Source organism: Syngnathus floridae, chromosome 21, assembly GCF_059516105.1.
Source record: "Syngnathus floridae isolate MCC-2025c chromosome 21, RoL_Sflo_1.0, whole genome shotgun sequence".
Classification (NCBI taxonomy): domain Eukaryota; kingdom Metazoa; phylum Chordata; class Actinopteri; order Syngnathiformes; family Syngnathidae; genus Syngnathus; species Syngnathus floridae.
The window spans coordinates 3,732,345-3,751,741 of NC_142433.1; the positions used below are offsets into that span (position 1 = coordinate 3,732,345).

The 19,397-nt window shown below is 41.8% G+C and overlaps 1 protein-coding gene across 3 annotated transcripts in view; it reads right to left on the reverse strand.

Annotated features, from left to right (window-relative positions):
- Positions 1 to 19,397, reverse strand: part of khdrbs3 (KH domain containing, RNA binding, signal transduction associated 3) — a 38,911-nt gene that overhangs the window by 11,979 nt on the left and 7,535 nt on the right. For all 3 annotated transcript variants that reach the window (XR_015855192.1, XR_015855193.1, XM_088366051.1), the window contains exons 2-6: positions 11,072 to 11,190; positions 8,627 to 8,743; positions 5,633 to 5,779; positions 4,968 to 5,107; positions 3,527 to 3,707 (exon numbers count right to left, since the gene is read on the reverse strand). Coding sequence is in view for 1 of the 3 variants with exons in the window: in XM_088366051.1 (XP_088222177.1) it covers positions 3,527 to 3,707; positions 4,968 to 5,107; positions 5,633 to 5,779; positions 8,627 to 8,743; positions 11,072 to 11,190 (704 nt within the window). In the remaining 2 variants the exon portion in view is untranslated. The remainder of the gene's footprint in view (positions 1 to 3,526; positions 3,708 to 4,967; positions 5,108 to 5,632; positions 5,780 to 8,626; positions 8,744 to 11,071; positions 11,191 to 19,397) is intronic.

The window sequence follows — 19,397 nt, forward strand, 5'->3', positions numbered from 1 at the left end:
ATGACCATTTGATCATAAATTAATGAGATTTTTTTTTCAATTTTAGCTTGGTCCTGGTATAGTAATAAAAATGTAGATTCAACCAAGTTGGGGAGAAAAATTATGCAGCGTTTTCATAATATATTCAGACTTTCAACAAGACGAGTCTGCATGAGCTTTGTACATCTTTCGAGCTCAACCAATCAAATCCATCCGTCTTCAACTAATTGCAGTGCGAAATGGGATGAAATTCTCCTGAGTACACTTCCGACTATCGTGGCTTCGTTTTACATTCAGCGCTGCCAAAAACACGTTTTAAAAAATGGTCTGAATGTTTATTATGTCCTTAATTACATCCCCATTGAGTAAAGTAAGCACTTTGAGGTGCTTTAAGGTGAAATCTTGGCGAGGACTCAACTCCCTAGTGGATTGTGAAGGTTTTAATCAAAGCATAGACGCGTTATCTCAAACTGCAAACGTTCATTTCAATTTGAATGTTTGCGCAAAAAGATGTCGAGTATGAACATTTCTGGAATGTTGTCTAACCTTCTACTAAAGACCATATTAACCTTCAGCGGTAATATTGTCATTTATTAGAGCTTCGTTCCCTTTTACAAGCGAGAGATAAGGTCGACTGATAAATCATACAGTCGGAGGATTTTTCCCTTCAGTGTCAAACGTGATTTGAAATAAGACGGAGGAAATAACAGAATGAAGACATCTGATATCCTCTTTACTTGAAAAATCTTGGCGAGCACAATAAGGCGACACGCCTGCAACACTGCTGTGCCCCCGAACACTAGACAGGATTAGTGTGACAGTGAATGGGTGAGGGGGGGGGGGTATTATTGGATGGGGCAAAGCCAGCAAACGGGAGGCAGATAGGGCTCCCTAAGTGACTCTTTCATTTGTATGCCAAAGGACGTCTGAGAGGCGTGTTGTTAAAAGATAAGGGGCGGCCTAAAGATGAACAGAGGGCTCGCTTCTGTGTGTTACTACAGCGCTATCGCGGCTACTCCACTGTGCTCCGCAACAACACCGCAGCAGATAAGACGACATCGATATGCTCTCTATGTAAGGGCTTGACTTAATTTCCAGAAGGAAGCTCTTTCTTCAAATGCTGGCCAAGGATGTTCATTTACATGGCTGCAAAAGCGTGCTAGGTGTATTTAAGGTACAGTGTTCTATAAATGTATATTAAATATTTTATCTGTAAATTAAATTAAATTAAATTACCGTATTTTCCGCACTATAAGGCGCACCCGATTATAAGGAGCACCTTCAATGAATGGCCCATTTTAAAACTTTGTCCATATATAAGATATATACATTTGGCCCGCGGGCCGGACTCTGGACAAGCCTGCTGTAGTGGCTCAATATTGGTCCATATATAAGGTGCACCTGATTATAAGGCGCACTGTTGGCTTTTGAGAAAGTTGGAGGTTTTTAGATGCGCCTTATAGTGCGGAAAATACGGTAAATTAAATTAAATTTGATTCAATTACCAGCATAAATGTCAGCTTTACAGATGTAACATCTGAGTGTCAGGGTGTAATGTGTAATGTCCAGCAATCGTAATCGCAATCAGTCTACAATTCAAAGTTCAGCTGCTCTGATTGGCTTGACTTAAGCATTTAATTTCTAGCACCATGAGCAATCAAAGCGCACAATCTTAGAATAACTGGGTGTCGGTTAGTGGGAGCCACTACACAAGCTCCATACATATTACTATGGAAACGGATTTTGTGACAAATATCTCAGCTCGCTCTCTTTTTTTGTCATCTTGGTTAAGTCGCATCTAAATCAAAAGCTTATTCACATCCGCCCTGCCGCCTCGTAGGAAGCTCAGGCCATTAACGCAACAGCCCTGCAGAAATCCACACGCGCTGAAAAGATGAAATGGAATAGCTGCTGTCTCTGCCTCACCTCCAGGCCACGGTACATCCGGGATGGGCCACTAGCCCATCAATCGGACTGCCGTTCGATTGCACACCTACACCGCGAGGCATTTTAGATCAAAATGTAACATTTTGCCCACGCTGACCAGTAGATGACCTTCTTGCTGTAGCGGCGGAATGGAACGAGCAAATGCAGAGAAGTTGACATCATCCGCCCACCTATGCGTACGTCCATCAGTTGCTCCAATAATCCATCTCCATGTGCATATATTCATCCATTCATGTCATGCAAAATGAGTAAGAGGAAAGGGAAGCAAGAAGGTAAATAAATAAATAAAGACCAAAGATCACGGTTGAGCAGGATGCAATTAGCACTGTATGACGCTCAACAAGGCTGAACATGTTCAGCTTGGCCTGAGGGACATGAGGAAAATATTTTTTTAATATTTAGTTTTTTTTAGTGTGTGCATATGGGTGTGAATTGGTGTTGCAACACCAATAGACATGACCGGCAGGTGACCAGCTCTTGGCATGAAACAGCTTCAAGTCTACTTTTCTTTTTCTTTATTTATTTCCCTCAATGTGCCATGATTGCTATGTAAATAACTCAAATTCAAACATGAGGTTTTTTCTTAGAGTGGGCATTTTGGTGCTACAATTAAAACGAGAAAGTAAAGTGACAGATGGAAAGCATTTTATATTCCGAAAGAACGCATCGTACGTCTCTTTAATAAAAAAGAACAGCTGGAGAACGTTTTACAAGTCTGTGAATGAATGCGTGAGCAAAGCGGGAACATCACTTTGTCATGTCACTGATGACTACAAAAAGGGCTTTCTCAGCTCCTGATGGCCCCACGCTTGTCTCACGACGCTGATGTATTCCGATAACACGGAGCAGCTCATTCTGCTTCTAATTTGCCGTGATGTGGTTAGATTTATCATCCGGCAGATGCCGGGATCATTTTTTTTTGTTCCTGTCCCCGTACCAGATACACAGGCGGCGAGATGTAGTATACAACGGTGACAATGATGGGAAACAGCTGGTCTAGGAGTCATTCGCTCGACCTCCACGCATTTGAATAGCAACCCGCTGAATAAACTTGTCACATGTGCTTAGGCACGGACCGCTGCGGTAATAACCCGAGTCGGGCTAGCTCAACTCTTCCATTTCTTAAATCCAGCTTGACATAGTGGCACGAGACTTCTTTTTTGGGCACAATCACATTAAGACATCATTAATTAATACTACCGTATTTTCCGGACTATAGGGCGCACCGGACTATAAGGCGCGCCTTCAATGAATGGCCCATTTAAAACTTCGTCCTTATATGAGGCGCACCATTAATGCATCATGTCAGATTTTTAATCCAAATCAAATCATTCTCCATGTTATCTTTTTTATTTCAACTTCAGACGCAACAAATTACTTTATAATCACAAAATAATGATCCATAGTCTTTTTGATTCATAGTCTTCAGCGGGCCACTTATGATTGATTTCATGACACAATGCTTCGGGCCAGTTTAAATTTAAGAATTTGGTCCATATATAAGGCGCACCAGACTATTAGGCGCTTTTGAGGAAAATTTTAGGCTTTTAGGTGCGCCTTATAGTCCGGAAAATACGGTAAGTCAGAAACAGTCACTTACATATTCGTCATAGGTGTCCTGGACAATGGGTGGAGCGGGTCGGTAGCCGGTCGCTGGTGGGGCTCCCCTGGCCCGTTGCACTCCCCTCCCCCTGGTAGATGCTGTGCGGCTGGGTGGGGCTCCTCTGGGTGCCGCTCCCCTGGGCATGGCTGCATGCAAAGGGGGTACTCCTCCTCGACTCCTGACACAACACACAAGACATAGCTGAATCTGGAGTCTGGTTTTTGCATGTGATAAAGGAAAGTGGATGTGTGTGTGTCGACATCCCGCCAAGCCATTTAAGGGTACTGTTACATTCTTAGTATTGTATATCATCAATATATGATGTCGACTATAATCACAGTCATTATGATGAGCTGCTTTAATTTACTATGTTTGAAAGGACCTTCCAACGCCAGCTTGGCTACGAGCCATGTCCGTAGAGTGCCTTTCCACAACATTTAGATGATTACATATGAAGCAACGGCAAATCCAGCAACAATTGCTGCTAGCATAACTGCTGACGGAGCTAAAGGGGGATGTGCAAGGGCACTGCCCCCCCCATGAAATATGCCATGCCTAAAATTGAACATAAAGTGATTTTTTTTACTGAATAATTTTCACTCACAAGCATACCATTAAGCAGCTAAATACTTTTTGAGGTCCTGATGTTTGGACCTGGACAGTCATCTCATTGAATGGATACAAAGCGTTGCAGGTTTGTATGCTGGCTGACCTCGCGGTTTGTTAGAAACCTAACAGCTTTTATCGTGTCGGCTAAATCGGCTTTAAGGGCAAGTAAATGATGTGAAGCAACGGGGGGGAAAAAAGGTGGCTCCGAGGGTCATTTGCTTTCTATACTTTTCATTCCGTGTGGGTGAAACCTTGGATTCTTAAGACTGTCGGGGACAGCGGTGGGTGTTTACTTGATAGAAGCGAGAACTGTCTGATGCTGGCGAGGTGGAAGAGTCAGGTCGAGGGGCAAATTCTTTCCTGAACATTTTTTTTATAATCTATTTGAATTCAAAGCAGAAAAAAGAAACTGAAACCTTATTTTATCGCCATGGTAGACGGTAATTACAGATTGCGTTAAAAACCAATTATATCCACACCCAAAGTAAACAACCTGCATGTCCTTGGTTAACTCAGACTCTAATAGAAAACCCATTACTTTCTTTTTATATAAACAAAAACACACTTTTATGAGTTTTTCCTTCCAAACTTTGCAAACTCTCGGAATGGCCACCAGTATTTTTAGTTAATGTGATGTCGCAAAAAAAAAAAGACTGAAAGATCAGAGGGAGCCCCTGAGACGACTTGCATCTAAAGTCTTTCATGTTAATCTTTTCATTGTAAAAGCTTATAAGATTAAATGTAGGATGGGAATATTTTTACATAACTATTCCGAGGACATCTCATCAACATAAGCACATGACCACACATAAATATGGAAGTAGGTTACCTGGGAGGTCCTGGCACGGGTGTCCCTCTTGCACGGGTGGCCGACTTGCCCCTCACCGCTGGTACCTTGGCATCCTCGGAGCCTCCATTCAGGTACGTGAGCTCCTGCAGCTGGGCCTGTCTGATCTCATCATTGTAATCCTGCAAACACACACGCCCACATATTTAAAAAAAAAAAAAAAAAAAAACATACACACACAGCAGTTGACTCACTTTCAATTAAACTGTATTCAATTACAGACTTTATCTTCAGGGCTACAGCAGCAGGAAGATCTAATTAATGTACTTTGCTGGAGACGAAAAAAAATGATGAATATGCAGATTTGCCTTTCCATGCAACTACACTGGAATGAAATCACAAAAGCATTGTGACTCTTATGTGTCATTGTGTTCTATAGGGACAGAAAAAAATACACCAGTGAGCAAGGATGGTGTTGGCCGGTCGGTTTGGGAGGGAGGGAGGTGGGGAGCTGCAGATAATTAATGAGATGTAAATCAGAATAGCTGAGAGCATTGCAGAGATCATCTATAATAAATGGCGGGAGAGTAAATAAGCCCAGTGCAGGAGGAGAGAATTCCATTTTATGTGTGTGCATATGTGATTTAAAAGAAAAAAAAGGTCATTGTTCCATTGAGGACATTTTTCATCGTGTGTGTGTAACATACTGGAATGAGAAACTTCTTGATCTCCTCCAAGGCATGACCCATCCTGGCGTAGGCCTCAGCCGGCGGGGCGAAAACCTCGATGAGAACGTGCAGGTCTTCGTTGAGATGCTGGTATTTGGTCTCGCCGCTTTGGCGCAGCTCTTCTTCCTGACGGAGGCGAAAACATTGCAGCTAAATGGGATGCCAGTTAGCTGTCAGATTGCGCCATGGGCCCAGATTTTCCCATTACGGTGAGAGAATGATGCTTGACTGCGAGAAATACGTCTTGGGGGCGCTTGTAAACAGACATCCTTAAAATTATTTGGATTGCAACCGTCAGTCAAGACTAGTCGCTCCTCAAATGAGACTGCCAGCTTTTGGTATCAAACTTATTCCGTCCATATAAATTCAATTTAAAATGACATTTTCAATGTTAATAACAAACCAGTGTTATCTTATTAATAAAGTTTGTCATATTAAAAGGGATTCAATTAGGTTAATTTAAAACAACATGACGGGAAATAATGTAAACAGCGGCCTTTTTCGGACCGCCTCGACAGAAGCAGGACGGGATGATGGCGGAAAATAGGACGGCAAAAGCCCCCGAATGTCTCCGATAACATCGCGTGAAGAAACAACAGGTTCCGTGTCCCACTTTTTCCAGCAAAAGCATCTTCTCCGGGGCTTTCCGATAGTCTCTACTTCCTCTTTCCCTTCTCCTGCCTCAGCAGCACCACGCTCGCCGGTGTCTCTGATGTCATCTAATTATAAATAACCTTCTTTTAAGAGCGCCTGTGGTATGTTAATGATATGCTAATTTCCTCCATAAATCTGGGCTTTTACCGAGCCGCCGGTGTCGAGTGTGTAAGCAAGAGTGCGACGCAGATCTAACCATGCTTCTCCCTTTTATGTGTTGGAGATATTTGCATTAAGGAAAAAAAAATCTCTTGGAAAAACAATCATTATTGTCTGAAAAAGATGACTCGGTTTAATGATACCATGAGTCATTGGCTTTAAAATTCAAAGGGAAACTATACAGTCCGTGACAGCCATGAAATTGTAAGAACAGATGAAAACCTCAGAGGGGCTGTTAAAAAAAAAAAAAAACACAACAGCTCATACGAATCTTGCATTTAATAATTTAAAAATTACACCTGTGTGATTCCGATCCGTACATGAATGAACAAACCACCCCGCGTATAAAAGATTTCCGAAGCCACATTATCAGCGATGATAAGATGCATCCATGATCCAGCAGCAGCTAAGCAGCCCACAGCGACAGATTACAGCTGTCTGTTTCTCATATCTATCTGCAATATCTACCCCCCCACACCCCAAATAAATCTTCTTTGAAATAGCAGTTCACCCTGGAAACAGACGGGCTTTGAGGGGAAAGGAATATCTGAGCTAAATCCACTTTCAAATTAAATATTAAAGGAAATGGGTCTGGGGGAAAAATGGGACGGATTATATAGTGATGCCAGCTCCGCGGAAGGTGAGGAATTGTGGCCGAGGTAACACCAGGAAGCATAGCAGGAAGGTTTGATTTAATACATGTATTTTTTTGACCTGGACGGCTCCCACGGTTTTGGACCATACTTCCAGAGAACAACCCAGGTGTGTGTTATAGCCACAGCTTAGTTGATGAGTAAATAAAATATGATTGGAAAAAGTCACGCAGACAAGTAAACTAAAACAAAAGAGATCCACCCTGACAATTAAAACAAAAATTCAATCACACTGAGCTCGCTGGAAGCGAAGCATAGTAAATTAATTTTACCGTCTGCGTTGGGATTGTGAGAGAAAGTCCCAGGGAGGAAAATGGATGAGTTAATTACGGCACAATCAGGGAGGGGAGGGGTCGTGTAATACAGATGCCTCTACATCATCACGTCGTGACAGCAGCAGGACAGCTAAGAGGCGGCCGGACCCGGATCCCGACAGCTCGGTGCCTTTTAAAACCTCTGCACTGACATTATTGTCAACACAAGAGTGGCAAATATTACGACAATTATCCTTTGCACTTTTTTCTCCTGCAATGACATTTCCGTCCACCCCAGGGTGGAAATTTTCCCACCTAAGAGCAGATCAGGGGCAATGCAGTGTGTTTTACTAACATATAAATATGAAAACATAAATAGAAGCATCAGAGCGTGGCTGGAAGCAACTCTGAGAAGGAGGCGGCTGTATTTTTATTCTTTCTTAAAAAAGCCTTTGGGTGTTTTGCCTGTGCAGCCGACTGACTTCCAGGTTCTCAGTTCCGGAAATTCCAAGCCTTGGAAATAACCATGACAGATTTTGCTTAACTCCAGCACACCCAGAAAAGTCAGTTGAAGATGGTAGAAAGTCTCTCTTTTAATAAAAGAAGAAGCTGAGCCGAGCCGTCTGCTCTTAAATCGCACGGCGGGCATGTGCAGACAGGTACGGGTGCTCGGGTCAGCACATCTCCGTGACGGATCTCTTCTGGACCGTCTGAGACTATTGATCACCGTAATCAAAAAGAATGCGCTGTATGATAACAAGAATCATTGTGGCCGACAAATCACAGACAGCGACGAGACCGGCTCCGGTCGATTTATGCCCCCGCTAACAAAGTCTGCAATCAATCGTGCTCCTTGCGAGCTGCCGTTGCGGTCGTTTATATCCGCTCTTCAGACACCCACATAATCATTGATGAATAGGACCCGTTAAGCGGCTTTTTGCAGCAAATTTCTTCTTTTTAGAAAATACATAAAATCCAGACATAAACTGATTAAAAGGAGTCTTACAGTTGAAAAGTGTTGGCTAGATATTGTCAAACAGAAAGAAAGCAATGCAGCTTTTTAATTGTACTGAATATTCATAACTAGTTACTGTTTAAATGTCACTATGCTTTTAATGTATAAAAAATAAATATTCTTGAGCCTTATTTTGTTGACATTTTAAAAGCTTAATGGAGGAACATTCTGAAACATTGTTTTATGAGTGAAGCACGGTTATGGTTAAAAAAAAAAAAAAGTGCAACAATGGACTTACCTTCTCTTTATCTCGCATGGACCCTTTGCCCAAAATGGACATTTTCGTGAGGGTATCCTCCTGTAGCCTCTTTAACGAGTTCCCACGTGGCCCGAGAAGTTTGCCCACAAAGTTAAACTGCAGGGGAAAAAAAAACAGAAAGTAGAGGAGGGGTAATCAATCAAGTAGCTGTTTGCTCGAGATAAAGCGCAAAGACGTCCGCGTCAATTTGACGTAGACTTAACCAGCTGAAGCTTTTCTTTACAGCTAATAAAACCTTTTCTTTTCTTCCACAGTGGAATCAATACAAGCCGTATAACAACCGTATTTTGTCACCGTTTGGGTTTTTCTTACAAAAATATATAGTTAGTCGGGGTGAGGGGTTTACTGCATTATAGTCTTTATGTCCTGGAATTTCACTAACCACCAAGCTAAAATGAACTGTCAAGGTGACTGTCTTTGAAAGTAACCCAAGTGCTGTGCCATCACTATGCCAAGCAGTGTCGCGGTGCGTTCAGGGACCCATCAAAGCCAGAGCTTAACACTTGCCAAAACCAATTCAAGTCACAGCCAGAGATGGTCAAAGTGAGACAAAAGACGGGCGAAAAAAGCCTTTCCGCCTTACTCCACGTTTCCTTCGCCGGTGACTTATTCGGCCGTCTCCTTTAACCGTTGAAGTCATCAATTAGCTGGCAGGAGGTAACACACCTCAGCTCACCCTTACCTCTGGGCGCCTTTTGTTCACTGAGCTGATTCCGAGGCCTGCCAATTCCTGGCTGATGGCTTTGAGAGAGAAGCTTTAGTGATTTACCTGCACAGTAACATGTGCTTCAGTATTTTTTTTTTTTATAGTCCCAAAAAAATGGTGTTTTTGATCTATTGTATATAAATGTTCCAATTTCTTTGCAAAAACGACAGAAGTGGCCTCCTGCAATCTGGAGTCATTCTGTTAAAATGGAATGATGGATATTGTCGCTATTTCATAATTACCTTTTATGGCCACTTTATAGCCATTAAGACTTTTCAACATAATGTGATACCCCCGCCAGGGCAAGCTTGCCCGATGTATGGTTAAAAGTAGCAGCCAATGTTTTCCACTTGTATTCAAAAATTACCTCTTCACTTTTATAAAAATGGATCTTCCTTTCAAAATTGACTACACGGTACCTTTAATGAAAACACTATGTTTTAATGATGGCAAACGTGATTTCCTTTTACATGAGACTGCTTTTACCTACATTAACATTTAAGTTACGCTTGTATGCTTATTTGGATTGAGAGCGACAGAATGAATCTCATGATTAAAATACATCGCATTAACTGAACGTGGACCGTTCGGTGGCTTGCGTGGAATTTCCTCGGTGCGTTAAACAAGGTAAATGACAGCAGCCAATATTTTTTCAGCGCTTATACTATTCCTCATATATGAGTTTTCTAAATAAATAAATCCCTTACTGTTTATCATGTAGAAAAATCTGTCCTGCGACTAATGCTTCGGGGGCTTTGCTAATGCTTTCGGTATCATGAGGGATTAGATGACCCGTCTGGACTCCTGTGATGTCATCGCGCTATGGGAGAAGATTGCGGATGTTGGGAAACGGTAGCAGTAAAAAAAAGGGATTAAATTACAAGGACCTCCATTTTTTTTCGGATAAAAGTAGAGAGTGGGTATTATTTCTAACCAAGAACATGTGATGTTGGAGAGGGGGTTGCTTTGCGAGCACACGGCGGAGATCTTTTCATCATTCATGGAATGTCTTACGGCCCGAGCAGAGTTGTTGTGCTGAGGACAGCAGGACAAGGAGAGTCGAGGGATAAATCACTTGTTACTCCAGGCGGGGAAGAATGCCACACTAGTGGAAATAAACCGCTGGGACTCCTTATGCCTTGCTAATGGGCCTTCTGCCAAGAGACACAGCGTCCATGTCGTAACAGCTTCCACTTTTCTATACTCGACAGCAAAGCGCTTTGTGAAAATGTCACAAATCAGTAGCTCGCAAATAAAAAACTGCAAATGTTTATTGGCTCACAGAAAATGCGGCCTGACCTCGGACTTTAATTTTCTATTATGAGGTTGTTTTTGTTGACTGTGGAAAAATCTCTCGAGGAATGATTATTTACCGTGTGAAGAGAAATCCATCGCAAGAGTCGCTAAAATGAAATCCGCTGTGAGATAATTCCCCTCAATCATAAATTCATAAATATTCATAGAGGTATGAATATGGGGAGACGTCAAAGTGGCATTGATCAAGGTCGCTGTAATCGAGTTGTGAGTGTGAGGAGGAAGAATTCCGGAATAGTGTTCCACTTGCTAAGATGTTCTTTTGATATGAGGCATTCAAAAACATTCAGGAAAAAACAACAACAAAAATAACAAGGTGGTGTGAGGAATTGAAAACCAAACTGGAGCAGATTTGCCTTGGCTATAAATAAAACGCCTCGCCCGCGTTCAATATCTCGACTCACTTTGGGAAACTGCTTGACTGGTATCAAAACTTTCTGGCCCAGTTTCATGTTCTTGTTGATGACGACGTCGATGAATTTTTCCTCCTCCTTGCCTTCGTCCTTCTGAATCTTGTCGATTTCTGAAAAAACAAAAAAATATTACATTTTTAATACGACTTATTACTTTGATGTCAGCTTATTTCGATTCCCATAAAATACAATCAAATGCAAAAATATGTTGGAGTTAAAAATAAAAAAAAAAGGAAAGTTGCTCCCGACAATTTTTTCTTGTAGCGCCAATCGACTTTGATGTATTGAGAGGCGTAACCTTGAACACTTAATCAGATGGATAACAGCGGCCTTTCAGCTCTGGTAAAATGATTTTGCAGAAAGGGCAACTTGTGAATGCGGGCAAGCAACAAGAAAAACAGGGAACAAAAAACAAAAAAACTCCTGGTAACAGAAAGGGTGAGACGGAGGGCAAACTCCATCTCAAAATGGTTTCGTGTGACATAAAAATGATTTAGAAAAAGATGAGGGCAGACTAAGCCTTTAGTGTTTTTTTTTTATTATTATTATTGCTTTTGTGACTGTTTCATACCCCGTGAAGGAGTTTTAGAGACACACTGAAAAGAAAAAGCATAAATAACAGAAGGAATCACAGAAGCACAAAAACGTGGGTGGGAGAGAAAAAAAGTCACAGGAATAAAGTCTAAAGAAACTGACTGAGTAAAATAAATATAAAATTTAAAAAACAATATTGATTTTTTTTCTTAGAACTTCCAACATTATTCTCATGACCTCATCTCTTTCGAATAACTGACGTACATGAGAGTGATGAAAACAAACAGATCAACTCCATCCCCATTTTTCAATTACACTAAGCCAAAGATGTGCAAATTAGAAGCAAAATTAAATTTTATCAATAAAGCTCCCACTGCATTATTATTGCCGGAAGTAATTAAAAAATTCCTGAGTCTCATTTTTTTCCAAGGATAAAGGATAATTGAGCTATCAGGGAGATAGAGATATCACTTTTATCCTGAGGGTGGAGCAAAGGCATTGTGAGGAAAAAAAAAACATCATTAATATTAATGCATCACCTAGCAACATGTCGAGAGAGATTCCATCTTCTCCGAAATGTTGCTCTTAAAACACTCAGGCTGAGATACCGAGATTGCTTCAGCTTCATTTTGGCCCACTTTTGCTCTTGTCGAGAGAGAAGATTTGACTTATTGAAGAGGAGGCGGCATTTTGCGTCCGAATCGACCTCTCGCTCACCCGCTTGGGATCAGCTAGTGGGGGGGCTAACAAACAGCACATTTTTCTTGCCGGCGTTTGAAAAGTGAACTGTGCACAGCCTCGGAGTCTTTAACAGCTGTTCAGCGCGCCTACATGAACATAAAGCGCCTGTTGTGCTGTATTTTTAATTTTTTTTCCAGGAAACTCTCTCACAACTTCTAATATGGCCACTTGGAGAAGCACGACAAAGACTTTCAATGAATAAGCCTTTTAAAATGCTAAGTGGCGACAAAACAATCAATAAAAAGCGATGAAATTGTCTCCATCGCTTAATCCGCGAGCGTCAAACTCAAGGCCCGGGGGCCAGATACGGCCCGCCACATCATTTTATGTTAACCCTAACCCTAACCCTAACAAGAATTGCAAATTGTCTTCACTTTTAATAATATATATATATTTTTTTTTAATAAATTTGACCAGTTTTTACTCGTCTGATTTGAAAACGAGTTATTTGTCAATTTGTTTTGTAGCTTTTACTGTATATAATATGAGGTGCTCATACATTTATTTATAATGGCCCTCTGAAAGAAGCTATGACTACAATGCGGCCCGCGAAAAGTTTGACACCCCTGGCTTAATCGATAATCTCGATAAAATCGATTAATCGTTAAAAATTCTCCAAATCCTCAAATTTTCCGAATACAAAAAAAATACAAATGTGAATGAACATAAAAATCCACAGGAGGTGTGTCCGAATCCACATTGTCGTTCAATCTAGCGGAACTGACTGGCGCTTTACAATTAGTTGCAGATCCAAAGTGTTTCATGGCGGCATTACGGGTTCAAACTACAGCAGAGGGCCTGTCGTGTCTTCTGGCCACGTCTGCATCACGCTCAAAAAGCTTTCAGCTGCATTCATGATCTCTTTGGTTGAAAATAATTAAATAAAACAAAAACATCTGACATTTCAATTAAGCAACACAGCGTGATGGTGTGGTTTTTTTTGCCTTTGACGTTAAAGTGCCGTTACATATGTTACCTCCCGGCCATGTTGCTCTCACTTCTAATCACGCAGCGTGACAAAAGTGACACGTTATTTTGTTGTTGAAACGCTTTATCAAAAAAAAATTATAATTGAGTCCAACGTAGGAAGACAGTGAGTTGCAACCACCAGCAAATGTCTCCGGTAGAGAAAAAAAAAAGGCTCAAATGAAACACGGCACAGAGTTGATATGTTAGTCTTTAGTGCATCTGATGCCGACAGACTCATTACTTTGTTTTGCAATGGAGCAGAAATGTCGCATTTATTATTCATCCGCAGAAAAAGATATACCTTCGTACTTAGCTCTCGGGGAGGGAGAAAAAAAATATACACATATGCTGTCTGGAGTACAAGCATACTTTTTCAACCCAATTATTAGCCTGCTAATGCTAATTGAGATATTTGTTGGAGTTATTAAAAGAATGCACTACTTGGCTGTAACCAGCAGAGGCGCTGTTTGGTAGTTGTATTTAGTTTACTCGCTGAAGAAGAATTTTTTGCACATTTTCAGGTTGAATTGTTGAAGATATAAAGAAATGAAATAAAAATGTTGATAGAATAATATTATTTAAAAATATGCATTCAAATTTCCAAAGGCGGCAAACTAATATATGCACAGCATGCGAGTAAAGCAAATGTTTTAAAAGTAGTGAGGTCATACATAAGTTCATTACAGGGGAATGGAAGCTGTAAAAAGCTCATTAATGCTACACTCGAGTGTATTTACATAAGAGGAGGCTTCCCCGCGTCTCGATAAATTACAACAAACGAGCGTTGGTGTTTCTGTTGTTTGCTGGGCTGGCGCTCGCCAAGGCTCGCAGGCAGGAAGGTCAGTGCCAGACACAGTTTCCCTCGCACGCATCTCAAAAGTGCATTTTGTGTAAATCACACGAAAGCGAAAACTAAAAAAATAAAAGTGCCCCAATTTTAATTTGACTCCAACTCTTCCAATGCCTCCACAAGGTCAGGCTGGCAGCAGGAATTCGTCTCACCCCCCCCCTAATCTGGAGATTACATTCGGGGAGACCCTCCCTCCCTCCCTCCCTCCTTCGCTTCCCTCGTTTCACCACTCTCTCTCTCTTTCTGCAGCACTGCCAGACTGGCTCTCGACTGCGAGGTAACGAGCCAAGACCCGCTTACAGTGTCGAGATAATGTCCGAGGATTAAGACGGAGAGCCCCTTGAGTGGTGCCTCCTTCATTTCAGTCTGCGGCCTGTGAAGTCAGGGATCCATCCAGCTAATAACAGACGCCATTGTCAGCTTTCTAAATAGCGAATGGGTGTGGAAAAAATATGGTGATTCCATTTTGGGAACATTTCTCCTTCATGTATGCCAAAATGGCTCCCGGCTTGATGCTCCAATGTTGCATCACAGGGTCGACGTTATTTGATCATTTTGATAGTTGCGAAGTGAATTCACATTGGCACTCGTTCGCTCGAAGACACACTTTGGCGAATGGGATTATCCAAAGTGTTCTCCACCTGCCAAAAAATGCTTGCGACTCATGCACCAAATTTTGAGAAGCAGCGGGGGAGATCATGGGAAGCGAGCCTCTCCTCGAGGTGTTAAAGTAAAAGTTATGTTGCCAGGAATCTGAGAAGTTCTGCTAAATTATCAAGACCAGCGTGTCTAACATGCCTCCTCGTACTTCTTGCTACATTGAAGTCTCATTGGAGTAAAAAAAAAAAAAAGTCAACTTTGAAATTCTGAATGTGAAATTAGCTCATTCCTCAGGCGTCATAAATAGGTTAATGCTATTCCAACAGTCCTGATCCGAACACAGCTTCATCAAATATTCCCTTTAAAGATGGTAAGAAATGAAAGTCCTCCTCTACAACTGAGACCTTTTAGATTTCAGAAATGGCGAGTGTAAATACTTGGCTTATTTGGAACTGTATGCAAGTTGAGTGAACTTACATCGAAAGAACCAACAAAGAGGTGCCTGCAGTCTATTTTGAAACAATTATGCTTTGTATTAAAAAAAAAAATAGTGTAATGTTCACCTACAGTAGATATAATGAGCAAATCCAGAGCTGGACTCCACAAGCGGCCTTTGGTGACCAATCACTGTCTCCGTTAAGCACAGCACCGGTAAGCCTCCGCCGCTTTGTCTTCATTAGACTATCAGCGCACCGCCGTGCACAACAAAACAGCAAGGCCAGAAGATGCTTAAGTTCTGGATGAGGCCAAAAAAGCAGGATTTTTTAAGAATAAATCATCCACACTGGATTTTTTTTGGGGGGTGGTAAAGAAGGCCAAGTCATTCTACAATTAAGCAGCGCTGATGTTTATGCTTTCAGTATCCTTCCCTCTAATGAAGTTACACATAAAAACGTCGTTAGTGTGTGAGAAGGGGGCGGGTTGAGGATGGGAGGGGGGGGTAAAACCGTGGGGCTTAATGAAGATCATTATCTCGACCTCAGCGTAGGCACTTTTATCAAGATACACGCTGGAATCATCATAATGAGCGGTTACTCCTTCACTTTCAAAGTCAAGCTTTAAATGGCGGCCCAAGTTCGAAAAACCCGCTGGGGCTTGAATGCTTTGCAGAGATGCTTAATAGCAGTCCGTCCGTCCATCCATCCATCCATCCATCCATCCATCCATCCATCCATCCAGGTGTGATGGTTCTCAGTCGCAATCACACCATCACAAAAGCGGGAATTGAACCAACTGCGAGCTATTGCGCAATCGGCCACCCGATATCTCGACTTGTCCCGACACCAATCAAACGGAGAAGAGTAATCGAAGAAAAATTTCATTTCGCAATACCGTGAGAACAAATGACAACCAGGAGAATTTCTCACACCCCCCCGTTATCATAACCTCCCGGGTCGTTTTTTTTTTTTTTTCCTCTCATTTCCAGTATTTTCCTCCACATTTCCTTCTCTCCCGAAACTAAAACAAGACAAGTCCTGTTCCTAACCGTGCCAAATCAATTACGTTGTCGCTCTTGCATGCCAGAGAACAGCAAATCCAGGGGAAAAAAAAAAAAAAAAAAAGATCAATATTGCAAATGAATTAGGGTAGTTAGATGTTCTCCATTGGCGTGATGTTAAGTTAGATTGGCTCAAGGTGGCTTTGACACCATTTCTGAATTGGCTTTACAATACACAACATTTTGTTTTACTGCATGTTTTATTGACAGCAGGGTCATGCCAAGCCTCCAGCTGTCCACCCATGTTATTTATTTATGTAGTGGGCCACAAAAAAAAACAACAACACCAAATCGCTCAAAGCTGCGTATTGATTACGGATTTTCTGGATCACTGGTTTGGAAGTCATCAATGTGTCAATAAACACATACTTGGACATTTCTCAAATTAGACTACTTGCTGAGTTAAAAACTTTCTAATCGGGAAGACAGAGATTTTTTTTTTAGATGTTCCAAAGTTGACTCCACCTGCAGCTTTTTACATTTCAGGCACAAACCGCCGTGAAGAAAAATGAAAGATAGCCGCAGTCGACTTTTATCTCTTTACGAGGAACACAAGCAGGCAAGTCGATGAACGCAAGTATCCGAAACGTTGGTGATAAAATACGCCTCTTAATCAGATGACGTTCAAGCAGACGTAAGTGAATGTCGGGAATCGAACCGGGAACCGAAAAACTGCTGGTTTTGCCTCCGACTGAAAAGTGCTGAATAAAAACAATTTCATGTGAAGCTTTTTAGAGGCGAGTTAAAGGAAGAGAGATGTTGGAAGGGTGGAGGGGCGGGCAGCATGAGGCGGCTGGGTCGGGGCTGATGGATTACACCGGCTCCCTCCCGGGTAAATGGACACGGCCGCTCCTCCCCTTTTTCAACAAAGCCCCAGCCGGCACCGTCATTGAAACGTCTCCAAAGATGGTGGCGAACACCCAGCCGAGCCGCTTCATCTGAGACGGCCGTGTTTTCCGAGGCGAGAGCTGCAAAAAATCTTTTTTTTTTCTCCCCAAATATGATATCCTTCTTGTCCGCTCATCTAATCTCACGTGTACGACAAGAGCGAAGCAGACGCTCATTGATTGAGTCAAGACTAATTGCGCAGAGAGCCCGTATTGTTTTCATAAATGCTCAATACGAACAGAAGTATTTGGACATCTGATCATTACCACCTGCCTCCGAAACGCTTTCAAGGGCCGAGACTGCGATTAAAGGTCACGCTGCTAAAAGGCTAAATAAATAATGAGAGGGAGCATGTCAACGAGTTTTAAAAAGTCCTCATCTAAGACCGGGTATCGGATACTTGGTATCGGAGTACCCACACATAGTTCAACGACAATTTTTGCAATTTATCATTGGAAAATAATGATATTTTAATTAAGGCGCAAAAAACTCCGATCATTGGGTAGCAGTTAACTACAAGTAATAACGAACGTCATGGTGCCTGCTCTCTTTGTAATGTCCTTCAATTAGTGCACCTAATTGTCACTTACAGTTTACTATTAGCTCTAATTTTGCAGGAGAGCTTTCAGGAAATTAGATTTAAAAGGCTGAATTGTCTGTTTCGGTGTTGGGGCGACCCGACTGATGGCACTAATGGGAGATTAATTGGCTGTAATTTTGGAAAATAACCGGCCCTACTTAAATCGGTGATTGGTCACCGTATCTGGTTAACATTTTGCAGCGGGTTGCCAAATACCAACAAAGGTTCTCTATTTTACACTGCAACTCTGCTTGATTAAATTAATTGTGAGTGCTTAGCTGCTGAGATAGCGACGGTTTGTTAATTCCAAACCTCGCTGATGCACTTACTGCTTTCCTGAGTAGAAAGTCGGATTTCATAAAAATGGACGCCGGCTAAGACGGTGATTAAAAATGCATAGGTTGGAAAGTCCAAATAGAACTCCTACGGTTAAACAGCTCCTGGTTCCAACGAAGCATTGGACATAAAGCCAAGGCCATTTGTTCACCATTTTTATTAAGGTGATCAAATTACAGAGCATTCTTTATTTGCGCAGTGGATTTCTCTCGCTTTTAATCCGTCCCCATAGGAGACGATATGAGTGATCAAGTGCTGGAAAATAATGGCTGCGTGTTACTGGACGCAGCCTGCGGGCAGAGATTAAGGAAATGAAAAAGGAGTTTGCTGAGTTCTTTGCGTCGCTCATGCGGTTTTCATTATCGACCATTCGCCGGAGGGGATGACACTTCGGCTCGCAGCACCTGCACCGATTTTCTCCGGAGGCCAAACAATCACCAGGGTAAAAGCTATAAAAAAAAATATGCATACAATAGTTGGACTGAAAATTTATATATTACATTACATATATCATGGATGACAATTTTTTTTTTTAAAGAGAATTATCAAATCTGCCATTTGAAGAATGAAAAATCGGTAAAATGCTTAGTCAGCTCGTTTTATTTTATTGCATCACTCATGGCTGTAAGACCTTTCAAAAAGGTGGATGATGTGACCACAGTCATTTGATTTTGTGAAGTCCTAAAGGCTTTTTTTTTTATAGCCAGTGTGCAAATCACAGACAGCATATAAAATATTTTTTTCTTATCGGAGTAAATTGAAGATGATTTTGGGGTGCTTTTGCATATCCGCGCTCTGGTCGACAGAACTCCAACGGATTGCGCAACGAGTGACATCTTCTGCAGAGGCAGCTGCCGCCGAGCTGTCAGGAAAGATGAAAATATGCCTAGCTTCATTTAGTACTTTGGGAATCTTGTGGCGAGAGGTGCCAGGTAAAAACTAATAGATGATTCTGGGCCACAGTTGAGTCAGCAATGCCGCCAGCTGTCTCTCTAGGGCGCATCAGTTTGATGACAATCTTGCCAGGGCCGTAGAGGACAAATAGAGGACCCGGGGGGGGTTGGGGGCAGGGCATCACCCTCATGCTGTGATTGCAGTAAACAAGATCAATTTTGTGATTATTTAACAAATCGGGGCAGAATGTTGCATTTCAACTCATATTGCCGACTTCCCCGAAGATCGACATTGGAGTAGCACAATTTGCTAAATAGTGGCACCTTGAGATATGACTTTAATTTGATCCTTGACCTATCTTTTCATGAAATAGATTAAATTTCATAAAATGCGTGTAATCCACACGAAATAACTTGTTGATCCAGTT